Raw genomic sequence first — 14,900 nt, forward strand, 5'->3', positions numbered from 1 at the left:
AGCTTCCAGTTTGTCCAAAAGTCGCGCAAGGGAATAATTAATTTAGTTAAGCTAATATCATACAATAAAACAAGCCTTCATCCGAATGGCATCCACCTAATTGGTAGCAATCCATCTTCGCACCGACTGCAACAACGGTGCGGCCACCCAAAACTGTCTAACTATTGTTGGAAATTCGTTTAAAACTTTCACTCCGCAAGATAAATACGCGCACAAAACCCTGTCCCGGAACTTACCGCATCAGGTGGGGGTGCGATTTTCCGGTTGCCAACGTGCGCTTCTTGCGTTCGCCGTAACCACCGCCACCGGAACCGACGGGCATTCGTACCGGGTACCCACCGGACACGGGCCTGCCGACGAACAGTGGATTGTACGCGCTCGGACGGTTCAGCAGGCTCTGCAGCACATCGTACGTTCGCTGCTGCTGCGCGCCGTACCGTTCGAGTGGGCCTGGCTCAACCGGTGCATCGAACAGCTCCATCGGATACGGCATGGCCGGCAACGGTACACCGATATCCTCCCAGGCACCGTTCTGCGGGATGGAGTTGCCGGAAAAGTCGTTCCGAAGTTCGGTCTCCCGGTAGAGCAGCGGGTTCACTGGAAAGGCGGGTTGTGGAAAGAAGCATTGGTTGGTTTCGTGCGGAAGAAAGTCAATGGGGCGATGCGCATTGGGGTTGAATTAGCAAGATGTTACGGTTTCTCGAGTTAATCATCACCGTGAATCTTGTATGTACCTCCGCGCTTCTGCGGGTTCGACGGACCCGACCGGTCGTCCCTGTACGAGGCATCATCGGTGGTCAGTTGGTTCTGCCCCGGGGAAGCCGTTACATCGCGATGACCTGCAAAGAGTGAAAGTGCAAGAGACAAGACATAGTTTTGCTTCAGTTTTTAATATCACGATCGTACTAACTATTTAAGAAAACAAAGCACTCCAAATATTACAACCACAATAAACATTTATTAAAAACTTTAATTAGGACACCTTCTTCAGACAAACATATTTTGGTTTTTGGGGAGAGCAAAAACAAATTCTCGCCATCTCACTCTGTTAGTTATTCATGGCATGCTCAGATTTATATTAAGTTTGGTTGCATCCAAAAGAGCAGCTACTGTGGCCCTCGTTCCTGCTGCAGGGCCAATGAATATTTAATGTAATATCTTATCGTAGGAGCTAGAGGGCCAAAAGCCAGAACAGACATCTCCTATCTAGAAGGAGCAACACCGAACCAAACAATCTAACGAAAGCGAGCACGGCTGAGAAAGCAAGCGGCAAAGGTGTTTGGAAATGGAGGTGGCCATTTCTTTTTCATACCGCGCCGAAGCAACACTCGCACCGTGGTGGAAGTTGTTTTTGAGCCGGTAGAGAGCCGTCTATTGTCTTTGCGATCTAATCTAGAAGGATTAAATTTAGGACACAATAAAAATTAAATTCATTCATAATTATGCGCGATAACGCGATGCGTTTCGCTGGGGATATACGTTGATAACAACGCGAGATAACAGCGGTGCAATGGTCTACATTGGGTGGACAATGTTGGACCTCGTTAATCTCATTGGTGTACTTGACGCTTATTATGTTATTACCATTAGCGTTGCAACAAATCACACATTTTCGTTTTAAATTAACATTTTAAAAGTTTATTGATATCTAAAACAGCCAGCTGACATTTTATTGCAAATTTTATTTTTAATAACTTCATTTGAAAAGTTTCTCCTGAGTATGGGTTTCAATGTTCCGGTTATGGCTCTGGTACCGGTTCTGGTTCTGGTACCGGTTCGGGTTGCGGTTCCGGTTCGGGTTGCGGTTCCGGTGCCGGTACCTCTGGCTCAATCGGTTCCGGATTGGGAGGCGCCGGTGGGCTATCTTCCGGGACAGGAATGAGCTTGGCATTGCAAACCACCTCCAGCTGCATCTGAGCCAATTGCAGGGCGGACATGAGCAGCTGTTCACCCATCGTCATGCAGCTCACATAGTTCATCCGTACGGCGTCGAGCGCGCTGGTGAATCCGGCCACAGCGTCCAGCAGCTCGCTACCGATGTGCGTGGGGTAATCTTCCAGCCGGAACATGCGGCTCTCCAGCTTCGAGATGATGCTGTTCGGATTGAAGAACACGTTCTCGTCGCGGAACTCCTCGAACAGACCGACCCCAACGTAGGCCGCCTCATCCACATCCAACCGTTCGTAGAAAGACTTGACGGTGGACACGAGCGTATCACCAGCGGTCGTAATGCAGGTACTGTAGGATACACCGGCCAGGTTCATGTTCACCTCGGCACTCTGGCGCACGAAGCTCAGACACTGCTGATCGACCGACAGCGGTTGGCCGTTGATCTGGGTCAGCAGGGTTTGCTCCTGCCGGATCGACGTCCCGAGGAAGGTGCTCTTGATCATGATGATGTCCCGGTGGAAGTCGTAGATCCTCGCCGAGCTCGAAAGGCGCGCATCTGCGATCGTGTTGATCACATAGTCCTGGATCTGTCTGTACAGTGGGTGCACCTCGTACAGCTTGTCGATAACGGCCACCGTTTGGGGACGCTGTGCCAAGGCAACCTATAGCATGGACGGATGTTCGAAATAATGTCACAACATCCTTTATCCTATCCCGCCCAGCCCCAAAAAAAATACTTACGCCTGCCAGAAGCAGCACCAAAATGAGCTTCATATCGATATGAAAATTTCGTCGTTACTTGGTGAACTGAACTACTCCGAATAATCTACCCAGGGTACCAGCACTGGCCCTTTATACGGCCAGTGGGTTCCGGGTTTTCGGTAGCCAAATCAGCGATCCCAACTTTATCACAGCCACGCACGAAAGCAAGCTTATCGAGTGCCGATTTAATCTTTGCAGTTCAGATTTTTATTGTCGCCACCGATAAAACATAAAACGTCTCAATCGATGCTTTCTTGGGGTCGTACTGTCGCAACGGAACGGTATGAGTTGCGCGATTCGCAGCGTAGATTAGTTGCAATTGCACAAGGTCATGCCGGTCGGTCGGAGATTGTCCCCGAATGTCGGCTAATCCACCTTCCCGCCACGGAAGTGCTGGATTATGGTGGTTGCAAGTGAGAGTAAGCGAAGCGTGTCGCGAATAAACAATTCCCGGTAATGTTGTGACACTTTCGGGTAGCATGATCGTCCGGGGCGAAGGGCGGACATGCCTGTTCAACTGGTTCAAGAAGCTAAAACTTGTCAATACGTTACGCAAAAGCAAAAAAACAAGTTCAAAGACCAATAACTTACCGCGGGAAGGACACATTGGGACACGAATTGGTGATGCGAAAGAAATATTTCCAAAATTCAATTTCTCACCTTTCTCGAAAGTGTATTTCGCACACCGAACAAAACCACAACTCATGCCCATGTGTGTAAACCAATCAATCACAATTTGTGTATTATGTGGCACTGGTCCACCCTTGCCTTCAATCTTTTTCCTCCGCCATATGTGTCAGTACGCGCGACCATCTGGATATCCTACCGTCACAAAACTTCACAAAAGTGAAAGGTGTAACCAAATAACGCCAGACGCACGGTGTGTTAGGTGTTTCGTGCACGTGCACGTGGTGAACCCCGGTGGGTCCGGCGGGAATCACATCCTTGAAAGCGTGAAAAGTTTCTTTTCCCAAACGCTTTCGGCAAAGCAACAGCTGGTAGCATTAAAAGTGGATAAGGAAAAAATCAAATGGAACTCTTTAAACTTTGTTCTCACTCTCTCGCTCTCTCTCTCTCTCTCTCTCTCTTGGGTGAAGGATTTATTGAAGTTTTGTGAGGCTTTTTAAGAAGTTTTTTTTTCGGTAGTGTCCCACGGTTCGGTTTGCTTCTTTCTTGCATGTGTTACATTAGCTAAGAGCGTTGCTTATTGTGGGTGCCTTCAAAGAATTGTCGTGCCGGTATTTTTTTATTTATGATACGTTCAATTTGATGGTTGACACAATATTTTATGTAGAATGGTTATTGAAGGAATAAATCATATTCCTATATTCACTTGAAGCACTCCTACAGCACTGGCTCTACTCGGCAAGGGTCGTAGAGGATTCCTCCTCTTCCAACTGTCCCAGACACACCTTTACCACCTGGGTACGTGCGATCTCCAGCGTGTTTCGCAACAGCTCCATTCCACTCTCCAGACACCCATCGTAGCCCGTCTTCACCTGCTTCAGTTCCTGCTCGAACTCCACTATCATATCGAACAGTTCCGTGGCAATGTAGGTCGGATTTTCGCGCAGCTCTTCCAGTCTTTCGTAAAGCTTCTGCATGAGGCTTTCCGGCGCATGGAAAATGTTCTCTCCACGGAATATGCCGAACAAATCGCTGCCGGTGTACCGTGTTTCGTCCTGTTGGATCGTCCGGTAGAACTCCTGCACAACGGTTGCCAACGAGTCATCCACACGCACGATGCAGTTCGTGTACGAAACGCCCACCAGGTTCACGTTCATATCGACACTGTTGCGCACAAAGCCGAGACACGTGCGATCGACCGATTCCGGCTGGCGGTCTAGTATCGTCAGTACGCCCTGCTCTTCCTCGATCGTATCGCGCACGTACTGATCCTTCGAGGTGATCACGTCGGTGTGGAAGCCGAAGATCACCTGGGAGCTGTTTAGCCGTGCCTCGGTTAGGCGATTGATGACGAAATCTTGAATTTCTCGGTAGCGCGGTTGCAACTCCTTCAGCGCGTTTATCACCTCGATCGAGGGATCCCGTGTTTGGCCGAGCGCCAAACCGAACGACGCAAGTAACAAAACGAGCACTATATTCACAGCCATTTTAAAGGTGGAAAATGGACGTTTTTGAAAGTGGTGGAAAGCAAACCGTGTACGAAAGCTTCTGCTGCTGGTCCGGCTGGATTATAACTTTGGAGCAGCGCCTACTGCTCATTTTATAGTCAACTATTCCGTCCGTCTCCGTGCCCATGACGGGTGAATTATCATTATTTCCCATGGGCAGCATTGAACTGCACTTCTTTGTGCAATTTTTAATCAAATTGCTGGTGCTGCACACGGATGAGACAATCGCGTCCGAACGGAACTTATCAGTGCGTTAGACAGATCGGGACAGGTGAGTGTTCTCTTTGTGTGGGTCAACTTCTGCTTCCGTATCGGACTGCTGTCTAATATCCGATTTGCATCGACAGGTGCAACTCTGTTGGGGAAGGTCCAGGTGATGATGGTCCGATTGATTCACACGTCCATCATCTTCAGGTCAACAACACTCGGAGCTGTGTGTGTATTGCAATTAGCACGAATCTTCCCGCTGGCTATTGTTTTTACTCGCGAGAAACTAATCGATCATTTACGATTGCTAGGACATTTGGAACGGGGTGTAATGGGAGGACCTTCATCCATCGACACCTTTCAATCACCATCCACCGCAATGTCTGCCGCATGGCTCCGTCCGCTACAAGTGTGCGATAATGATAAGGCCCCAGTGCTGTGTGAATCACCGGAACTTGGTGGAGATTGGGTTCGCAATCGCACCTACCGCGGCACGATTGTAGTATTAAGGCGGTTTTCAGATTTTGTGAAGCTTATCGATTGCCAACTTCAGCCACGCACTTTACAAAGTTACGTGCTATAATTAGACCACATCCGGGATGGTTCTATTTTTAAGTTTTGTAAGCCACCCAATCCCATTACATTGCAGAAATGCGCTCCTCAACAAGACGTCACAAGTGCCGCAGATAAAAATGAGCGATTCCACTGAAAACTATGACCCTAGCATGCCGCAGAACAATCCCCGATGGTCATGTTCCCGGTGTGCATAGTTCAAACAAAGTCACCGACTTTTAAATTCTGGGTCACTGTAAATTACTTCCTCGTCGGTAGTTTGTCAACTCCGTACAGTTTCTGCGGAACGTGTAACCAGAGGCGCACGAATCGTTGGAAGTGCGGACACCGGCAGACCGGGAAAGCACATTGCTTACGAAATTGGGAAAGTTTGTACCGTGAAATCCGAAATTCTTGCACGACAACCAGGGAAGAAAAAAGCCGGAATACCGGTGGAAACAAACAAGACGGAGCAAAAATGGAAAGCAAAATAAAAAAAAACGACCGATCCAAAACCCCAAGTCGTCGTGCATGTCCTTTGAGGTGCTTCATCTACTCTGTCGGTCGAGTTGAGTAAACGTTTCGTTAGAGAAGTCAGTGAAAATCGTCCGCCCGAGAAAGCGGGAAGAAAATTTGCGGTTTTGTGGGATAGGGAGTGCTGCAAGAATGATTGTTTTTTTCTGGTTTGCGATTGTTTGCTGCTGGGACGAGAGACGATTTGACGCGGTGAGCTGAGCATTAGCTTCGAGAAAATTGATAACCAAATGCCAACGGATCCGGAAGATAAAACACAACTGGTAACTGTATGAATAATTAAATCATTCTAAATAACTAAATGGCGTGAAAGTGAGCTTATAGTTTGATCTTCAAACAATGAAAAAAGATCAAGAACTTATTTTTATCTCCCTCAATGCCATGCGCATCCGAAGAGGTCTCAGAGAGATTAATGCTCAGATCCAAAAAATGTCCACAAATCTTCCATTCCAATCCAATCTTCAAGTCACACGCACCTGTAGTAGGATCAGTTAGACATCCACTTCAAAACGTCACATGCGTCACTGCAGACTGTTGACTCTGGCGAACAAAGCTCAAAGAGCATCATCGTTACTAAAACTTTCTCCACAACAATCGATCGAAACAAACAATTGTCGTGGCACTTCAGCGACACGATTGTTCCAGGATGTCAATTCCGCGAATCCGATTGCGCGATACCCTGGACTGCACTGCAAACTCAACGGCACGTTTTGGCTCGCGCAACACCCTGGGAACGAACGTCGTGTAACGTGCTGGTCCTCTAATACATTCCTGGTCATCCGTTCGAGTGGGTCATTCTATTAGCAAAAAGTACCGATTAACGATCTGGCTGCTTGAAGCGGTGGCGCTCGCTGACCCAGTGCATCCCCTCGACGGGGTATTTGAGCTAGTGGATGACACTATTCCACCCCTACGAGTGCCATAAAGCTGTGTAAATCACCCAACTATTGATAGGCCGTGATCTAATCTGACGGGTTTGGAACGTAGGGCTGTGTGTGTGTGTTTGGCGTTATCATGACGCGCGGTCCGCAGTGAAGTTATCGATTTTAGACCATATGCTTCCGACCCGGCATCAATCATGCTCCACTTAACTTCTAATTATGCAAACGTGCAATTTATGAGAAGGTCCCGTACAAACCACCCACCCTTATCACTCGCATACAGGTAATTCGATAACGGATCGTCCGCCTCCCCGAAGATCGGTAGAAAACTTCTTGCGGCCTGCAAACCGGTGGCATTTCGATGATTTCAATCGTGCAAATGGTTGATTAGAAATTTCTTGAGCTGGTGTGAGGCAGGCAGGAAAGTACGACCGGAACGAAGGCTGCCCATCGCTCGTGGACACCACTCGAGGGGCTAACTCGTCGAATGCGTGCGCGCGATAGTAGAGGATGATGAAGTACTTGAAAACTAATTCCAACTTGGTATAAAAACTTCTGACCTTCCCGGTTCCGACAGACAGTACCATCCCCACAGTAGACACTAACGGCTCGTTCCGAAGCAGACGAAGTAGAATAGAGCAGGAACCAAAAAAAAAGAATATCTTCTCCACAAATTCTTCAAAATGAAAGCGTTTCCTTTGGTGGTTGCCGTGTTCTTGGGTGTTCTGAGCGTAAGTTATTCGTCCGGGCCGGAGTGCAACGATAGCCAGCAAAGCTAACCTTTTCTTACGGTTTCTCTTACGGTACAGGTCACGCTAGCACAACGCGAATCCTCCCTGCGGGTCATCGACGCTTTGCGCGAGCTGCATCCCGCTTACAAGCAACTTCGCGATGTGGTAGTAAATGCGGTGGCCGGAGCAAAGCTCAACAGCTCCGAGGTGGTGTACAAGTTCAACATAGACATTGCCGCGCGCAAGGAATCGTTCATGCAGACGGCCATCAAGACGGAAGCGAACGTGCTGCGGCAGGTGAATGGGCAGGGCATCAGCATCGATACGAGCTGTCTTGGCTTTTTGCGCCAAAGCGTGGACGTTAACATGAACCTGGCCGGTGTGTCGTTCACCAACTGTCTCAACAACGTCGATGCGTCGCTGTCGTCGGAAATTGTCCGCGTGTACAGCGAGCTGGCGGTGAACGAAACGAGCTTCGTGAATCTGAGCGTGTACGATGTGTTCCGCGGCCAGAACGTGTTCGTCAATCCGCAAACGATCGTCGATCGGTTGGTGGAGAAGCTATCCTCCCTGCAGCAGGCTCCCGCTGAACTGGCGCAGGAGCTTTCCCTGCTGGTCGATGCGTTCGAGGGACGACTGGGGGATGTTCGAGCGGCGTACACCAGCTGTCTGACCATGAACGATCAGCTGCTGCAGAACACACTCGGCACGGTGCTGCAGCAGCTGCAGCAAATCTGTCTCGGAGCGTTGCTGCCGGAAGAGCCGACCGAAGCCACGGAAGGTACGACCGAGGCGGCGACAGAGCCGGCCACAGAGCCAGAAGTCGAGCCGGAATTGGATACCACACTGGCGGAAGAAACGGAAGTACCGGAGGAAAATCAACCGGAACCATCCACCCCAGAAGCGGCTTATGCGTTGTAAGACATGATCGATGCATCACAAACTAGCAGCTAATAAAGATGGGCTTTTTAATTAATCACCTAATGCGATATGGGTTTTAATTCTTGTTGGTATAATTTTGAAGTTGTTGGCGGAGAATAAGTATTAATTGTCGAGCTCATCTGACCATTCAACAGGCAACGATATGAAGAAATAATCCTCAAGGTCAGAAATGTCAGACAAAGGTCTCAAAGCCTCCTGTGATTGAAGTGTCAATAGATCGATAAAACCTGCTCTATGATGCACCGGCTAGACATCATAACCTTATATTTGCAATTTGTATTTGATTAGCAACACTTGGTACATATTGATGTAAGGAATTTAATTTCACAAAGGGAGTTAAAAAATTCTTGTTAGATTCCAGTTGAATGACTTAAAAAGGTACTTTTATGTGATTTCTGAGTCGTATCTCAGTAAGAGATCAAGTAAGAGATAACAAGTCAACCGATTCAAATGTATGCTTTTTCCATGGAGATCAGGTGAAATATTCCTGAGGTCTTCAGATTTAATAAGGAAGCAACAAACAAATGAAAGTCCGTCGAACATATTGAATGTCAATCTCCCAATTATTTCATCAACAAGCTAGAACATCCGTAAGATGATCTAGCCCTCTTTACATCAACAACAAGTCTGTTCAATTGAACGTATTTCCTTTTTGAGATCTTTAAGTCACTCTTAACTCTTAATCTTCAAATTTTGCAAATATGTTTTGCCGATGACATCATGCATTCCAACCAAAAGTGCAGTATAATGTTTGTTTTGTGCTGTGCATTTAAATAAAGACACGTCTCCAGCAGTAAGCTCCAATTCTTCAACAAAATTGAGCGATACATTCCACCGTATGATTGAACGTTGTCTTCCGCTTTATCGATCAATTTTGCATACGAGTTGTTGTTTGTCCCATTGTACGCCTGATTTTGCAACACTTGGCCAGAAAATAATACCCTTCCTCAAGTGCACACCATTACACCATATTTTTTTGCCGAAAAGGTGAACTTCCGATCCATTACTACTTCATGCGGGATTCGCTGGCGGGTGCTTATCGCGACGGTGCTTTCTTAATTCTGCCTCACGATAGCATCGGATTGATAAGAGACACGGTGCTGTTGATCACACGAACTTGAGGTTTTGAGATAGTGAAAAGGTGGTCCCCTTCCCGATGGGAGTGGATGAGAGGATATAAAACGTTTGGGCATCGTCGGGAGCTGGTTCATTCGCTTGCTGCTACCTTGGGAGGGCAGAAGTTATCGTTCGAGGAAGGCTAACTACCATCAAACTGGAAATCAAAATGAAGGCACTGCTCCTGTTAGCACTGCTGTCCGTGACTATTTCGGTGAGTTGAGATTCGCTTCGGGTTTGCACGTGAAAGTGGATTAGGTTGAAGCTTATTCCATCCTTATCGCAGGCTATCGCAGCTGATCGCGATGAGACACTTAGTCTGTTTACACAGTTGAAACGCGTGAAAAAGGGCCGGCTGTTTGGAGCGGAAGATGATTTCGTGTCGCTCGTACAGTCAGAGCTGTTGCTGGCGGAGGAGGAGTATGTCCGTTCGTCCATCAATGGAGAATCCTCCATCCTGCAGGAACTGGCTACCGCCGAGGCACAGGCCAGCGGTCCGCACTGTGTAGACTTTATCCGCCAGAAGACGGCACTCATGTTGAACCTTGCCGGTGTATCTTACACGTCCTGCCTGAACCAGGTGGACGATGCGCTGTTCGAGAAGCTGTCCGGGGCTACGGGTGGGGCTGTATCGCGCGACCAGTACGACCAGGCCAACGTGTTGAATGCGTTCCGGGGTGAAAATATCTTCGTCGATCCGGCACGCATACGCAGCAAGCTGCAGGAACGTATGCGGGCCACGCTTAAGCTACCGTCGTTGAGTGCGGCAGCGGTGAGAGAGATTCGTGAAGAGTTGGGCGAAGTGAAGGGACAGTTTGTCGGGTGTATGACAGAGGCACGGGCTGGATTGGACACGGCACTGGAAGGTACCTCGAAGCAGTATCAGATTGTGTGTGCGAAAAAGGAGCAGTAAGATGCTGATGGTTATGCAATAAATGTTGTGAGCTTATGTTTGTTCATTGAATATAATAAATTATTGACCTTAAGTGACTTTCGCGGTTCCAATGTGTTCCAGGGACACATAAATATGGGTGGTTATAGAATTTAATTTGAGAATACACCCAAAGGAGCAGGTTTTACGTCGCAAATCAACATTGTATCGTTCGCAATCCCATTGTGAGAAATCTTATCTGGCGATATCATATGGTACTCACCAGTGAGATGTGAGAGCAAACATCACACTTCATTCATGTTTATTAAAGAAAGCCCATTCATTAAGGACATTTGTAACATGGGTGATGTGGTATACAAAAGGCCAACTAAGCTTTGAGAGTGGCCACACGGTAACGATTGTTGACATGGCGCTGAAAGTGTTAAAGAATTTCGCCAACGAACACATCAGGTACTTCCAGGGGTATTGAATTTATGAGCTTTGCAGCGAACACTCCATTCAGTCTACATAAAGCACCGGAAGATACTAGTAAACAGATAAACCTTGGCACAGAAATTCGGGATTCGTTTTTTTGTAGATACACAAGAAAAAACAGATAATGAGTGGCAGCTTAGCAATGCTAAAATTGTAATCTAATGTAAACAGATCATTGCACACGTTATGTTATGCGGTATAAAAGATCTTTTCCCGTTGGGTGTGTTATCCAGTTTGTTGATCCTCGCCGAAACGCTGAAAGTAAAACCATGAAGAGCTTTATCGTGCTGCTGACCACGATCGGCATCGTTGCCGCTGGTCGTCCAGAAACGGAAAACGTCATCACCACATTCAAGCAGCTTCTGCCGCTCTACAGCTCCAATTTGGACGAGGCGCAAACGGTAATCACCGCCATTAAGAGCAACGTCACGAATCAGTTGGCCAACATACATCTGTCGATTATTGAGAGTAAGGAGCAATTTGTGCATAAGGTGATCAACCGTGAGGATGAAATATATCGCGTGGTTGCGGTCGAAAGCACGGCCGACATACTGTGTCCCAGCTTCATCATGAATATCAGTAAGATGAACGTGAATCTGGCGGGTGTATCCTTTACGAACTGCATCAACGAAGCAGATGAAGCGATAAATGGCAACGTTTCAGCGTACTACGGTTATGTGAACAATTTGGAGCAGCAGATATCGTGGGTACGTCTGCTGGACGTGTTCCAGGGATACAATGTGTTTCATAGTCCGCAACCGATCATTGCCAAGCTGAATGCCAAGATGGAATTACTGCGCAACAACAATGGCACGGCAACGGCTCTAGAGGATGTAGTCGACCAAGTGTACAACGATCTTAGATTCATCCAGGATAACTACGATGCTTGCATGGGCGAAGCATTCAAACTGTACGAACAAGGTGCCAACATGTGCAAGATGCAGCTGGCGATGATTTGCGGATACCACACGGCATAGCGAATGAAGTATATAATAACACGTTCAAAGTTAGTAGGTAGTTAATAAAATTGAATTCAAAACCCATGGAGTTGTTATTGCAATTATTTTCTTGCTTTATATTGCCAATCGTTTCTCTGACTACTAATTAGTTACTACTAAAACCCCCTTCTCTCTTGGTCTTAAGTGAGTCTATAGTTTGTAAAGATCATCCCGAATGATCGATCGATGAGGTGTTCTTTTGAGATGTATATTATGTATGATATATTACATATTATAATAATAAGTTACTCAAAAGGATGAAAACACATCCCTTTATCAAGCACAGAAAGAACAGTAAAATCAGCAAACCCTGAAGAAATCTTTAAAAAGAAAACACTATCACAACTCTTAATGCAACTAGATTACTAAGAGTTACTAAGATTACTAAGAGTCAATTTGAATGCAATTGGACGGACTTCGCCAACAAATAAAGCCCACTGGGCAAATTCTGTCCTTTAAGAATACTGTAATTGTTGACATGATCTTCTTTAATCCACACATCCGTTAGCGAGATAAATCCTTCTTTCCGGCAGATGCTAATCTTATCTGAACCATCGCGGCAAGATGCAAATGGCCCAAAGCCTTGAACCGTTGCTGCTATACATATTTGGCAGTATTTAAGGTAGCGTGTGGCAGTGCTGCTTTGATCGTCAAGTTTTCTGGTGCGCACACGATAGAGACCGCGCGGGACTGATATAGAGAGATGAAACTCTTCGTTCTGGTAGTGTTGGCAGTGATCGGAGCAGGCAATGCAGATCGCCCCGATGCCCTGCTGGTGATCGATACGTTTAAGGAAATTGTTCCCCGGTACCTGGAAAAGATGGATGGCGATCTGCGGCAAATATCCACGCTGGAACGTGAAGGTGCGGGAGCGCTAGCACAACTTCACACCGACGTTATGCTCGCAAAGGAAACGTTCGTCCGGTCGGTCATACTGCAGGAAGACAAGCTGAATGGTTTGATGCGCGCTCAGAACACATCCGTTACCGATGGGCAGTGCATGGCGTTCATCGGAATAGCTGCTCAGCACACGGTTAACCTGATCGGTGTGGCGTACACTAAGTGCATCAACGCGGTCGATGAATCGATAGAAAATACCGTGCTTTGGTACTACACGGCCATGCGTGCGTACGAGCAATCGACCGTCAACTTGCAGCTGCTGGATGCATTCCGGGGCGATAATGTGTTCTACACGCCGGGCAACATTGTGGACAAACTGCGCCAGAAGGAGAAAGATATGATACTGCACGCCCCAACCTTGCCAATCTTGCTGGATTCACAGAGGACAGCATTGCAGGACGATTTGGTAGGAATTCGCGGTCGTTACATCGAATGTATGACCACCGCGGAAATGTCCTTCCGAGCGTACATCGCGTTGGCTCACCAGCAATTGAGCAACATTTGTGGTGGAAATCTTGAAATCGCTGTAGGAACTGAGGTGTATCCGAATCAGGTGAATGGTGGAATAATTTGAAGCGAGTTTTAATAAACACATCCTGAAACAATGTTTCCATCACGGCCGTGAGATGGGAGAGCTTTGTCTGCAATCGAGTGACGGTACGGAGATGTACTTTAAGCGTTTTGTAAAGCGGGCTTCGTGTTTCGGAGCTAGACCAACAACGGGTGTAACGCATTTATGTGCAATTAAAAGGAGTTGCCCCATGATACGAGCCGTGGTTGGTTTTTGATCCTAAGCAAACAACCAACGCCCAAGTTTTCGACAGTGTCGGATTTGAGGTCAAATGGCAGCCGCTCGAAACAAGGCGAACAGGTAGACATTCATCTTCCAAGTCCATCCCACTATCAACTCGCACCGTAAACCCCTATCACTGTGCAAACTGGGTGTCTCATGTGCTTTTGCGTGAGATTGCGCTAGGAAATGGGGAACTGAATTTTCGACAGCATATCACCCGAAAAGGGCTTCCAAATGCAGGCCATTATGGGTAGATCAAAAGAGCACACGTTTTTAATGCAATGTCGAATGAAAACGGGAGGCCAAAAGGAGTTTGAGAAATAGAGTTAGAGGCATTCACAACACAATCTCAAGAGGTCTACTAAAACTATGGCCAGTCATTATTTCTGGCGCCCTTTGTGCTTTATTTACCCGTAGACAGTCCTGCGTACGTGGGGGGATGAGTTCGGATGGGGGTTTACACCACGTCCTGTCGTGTGAAGATCGGCGCCACTTCCAATACTCCACCACGGCCAGTGCGGTTCTTTTGTTCTACACATTACACGCCAACTCGTTTTCATTCTCAGAATGACCAGCTTCATGTTACGCGCGGCTGATAAGCTGATGTTTCCATATGAGATACTTCCAGTTCCGGGGCAAAAATAACACACACACACAGAAAAAAGAAGTTATTAAATGCGAGATTTGACGGTTAATGTGCTCAAACATCCGACCGCAGATAAGTTCGCCACCGGGTTCGCCAACGCGGTGAAGGATGCGAACAACCTGATGTCCATTAACGGGACCGGACCGAAGTAGTATCGTAAATTAAATTTTATTATTTCATTACCTTTTCCGCTTCAACTCCGCGCGCGGGCAAAAGGCGGCCCAGTTTGATAGCGAGGGCCCCTGTTAGAGCTGTTCCTGCTGCTAGCAACCTGTTGTTAGGATGGATATCAACCTTCTTCCCGGCACAGTATCGTAAAGTGAACCGGATTGAGCGCCCCCATTTGAGACTCGTTGGGGACAAACGATTCTCCGTGGATTATAGATTCTGTGCGGTGAATCATTACGGTTCGACCGTGCTGCATGCGGACAACGGTCAACGCCATAA

At 47.3% G+C, this 14,900-nt stretch overlaps 4 protein-coding genes across 4 annotated transcripts in view; 2 read left to right on the forward strand and 2 right to left on the reverse strand.

Moving 5' to 3' along the window:
• Positions 1–14,900, reverse strand: part of LOC128302171 (uncharacterized) — a 31,115-nt gene that overhangs the window by 14,453 nt on the left and 1,762 nt on the right. The window contains exons 3-4 of the mRNA XM_053038923.1: positions 735–839; positions 237–597 (exon numbers count right to left, since the gene is read on the reverse strand). Of these exons, the coding sequence (XP_052894883.1) occupies positions 237–597; positions 735–839 (466 nt within the window). The remainder of the gene's footprint in view (positions 1–236; positions 598–734; positions 840–14,900) is intronic.
• On the reverse strand, positions 1,740–2,664 carry LOC128302174 (uncharacterized). Its single transcript, XM_053038925.1, has 2 exons — positions 2,632–2,664; positions 1,740–2,552 (listed from the first exon to the last, which is right to left on the reverse strand). Exons 1-2 carry the CDS (start codon positions 2,662–2,664, stop codon positions 1,740–1,742), a joined length of 846 nt encoding a protein of 281 aa, XP_052894885.1.
• Positions 7,630–8,676, forward strand: LOC128302172 (uncharacterized). The gene is made up of 2 exons (XM_053038924.1): positions 7,630–7,692; positions 7,771–8,676. The coding sequence occupies exons 1-2, from the start codon at positions 7,645–7,647 to the stop codon at positions 8,611–8,613; spliced, it is 891 nt and encodes a 296-aa protein (XP_052894884.1). The 5' UTR covers positions 7,630–7,644; the 3' UTR covers positions 8,614–8,676.
• Positions 9,861–10,732, forward strand: LOC128302175 (uncharacterized). The gene is made up of 2 exons (XM_053038926.1): positions 9,861–9,964; positions 10,037–10,732. The coding sequence occupies exons 1-2, from the start codon at positions 9,920–9,922 to the stop codon at positions 10,661–10,663; spliced, it is 672 nt and encodes a 223-aa protein (XP_052894886.1). The 5' UTR covers positions 9,861–9,919; the 3' UTR covers positions 10,664–10,732.

The sequence above is a fragment of the Anopheles moucheti genome, chromosome 3, assembly GCF_943734755.1.
Source record: "Anopheles moucheti chromosome 3, idAnoMoucSN_F20_07, whole genome shotgun sequence".
Taxonomy (NCBI): Eukaryota; Metazoa; Arthropoda; class Insecta; order Diptera; family Culicidae; genus Anopheles; species Anopheles moucheti.

Excerpts from the sequence above, each read along its gene's own strand:
- LOC128302174 (XM_053038925.1), bottom strand. The coding sequence starts at position 2,664 with ATGAAGCTCATTTTGGTGCTGCTTCTGGCAGGC. Across the intron at positions 2,553-2,631 it reads TGGTGCTGCTTCTGGCAGGC|GTTGCCTTGGCACAGCGTCC; the intron begins GTAAGTATTTTT and ends TCCATGCTATAG.
- LOC128302172 (XM_053038924.1), top strand. The coding sequence starts at position 7,645 with ATGAAAGCGTTTCCTTTGGTGGTTGCCGTGTTCTTGGGTGTTCTGAGC. Across the intron at positions 7,693-7,770 it reads TGTTCTTGGGTGTTCTGAGC|GTCACGCTAGCACAACGCGA; the intron begins GTAAGTTATTCG and ends CTTACGGTACAG.
- LOC128302175 (XM_053038926.1), top strand. The coding sequence starts at position 9,920 with ATGAAGGCACTGCTCCTGTTAGCACTGCTGTCCGTGACTATTTCG. Across the intron at positions 9,965-10,036 it reads TGCTGTCCGTGACTATTTCG|GCTATCGCAGCTGATCGCGA; the intron begins GTGAGTTGAGAT and ends TCCTTATCGCAG.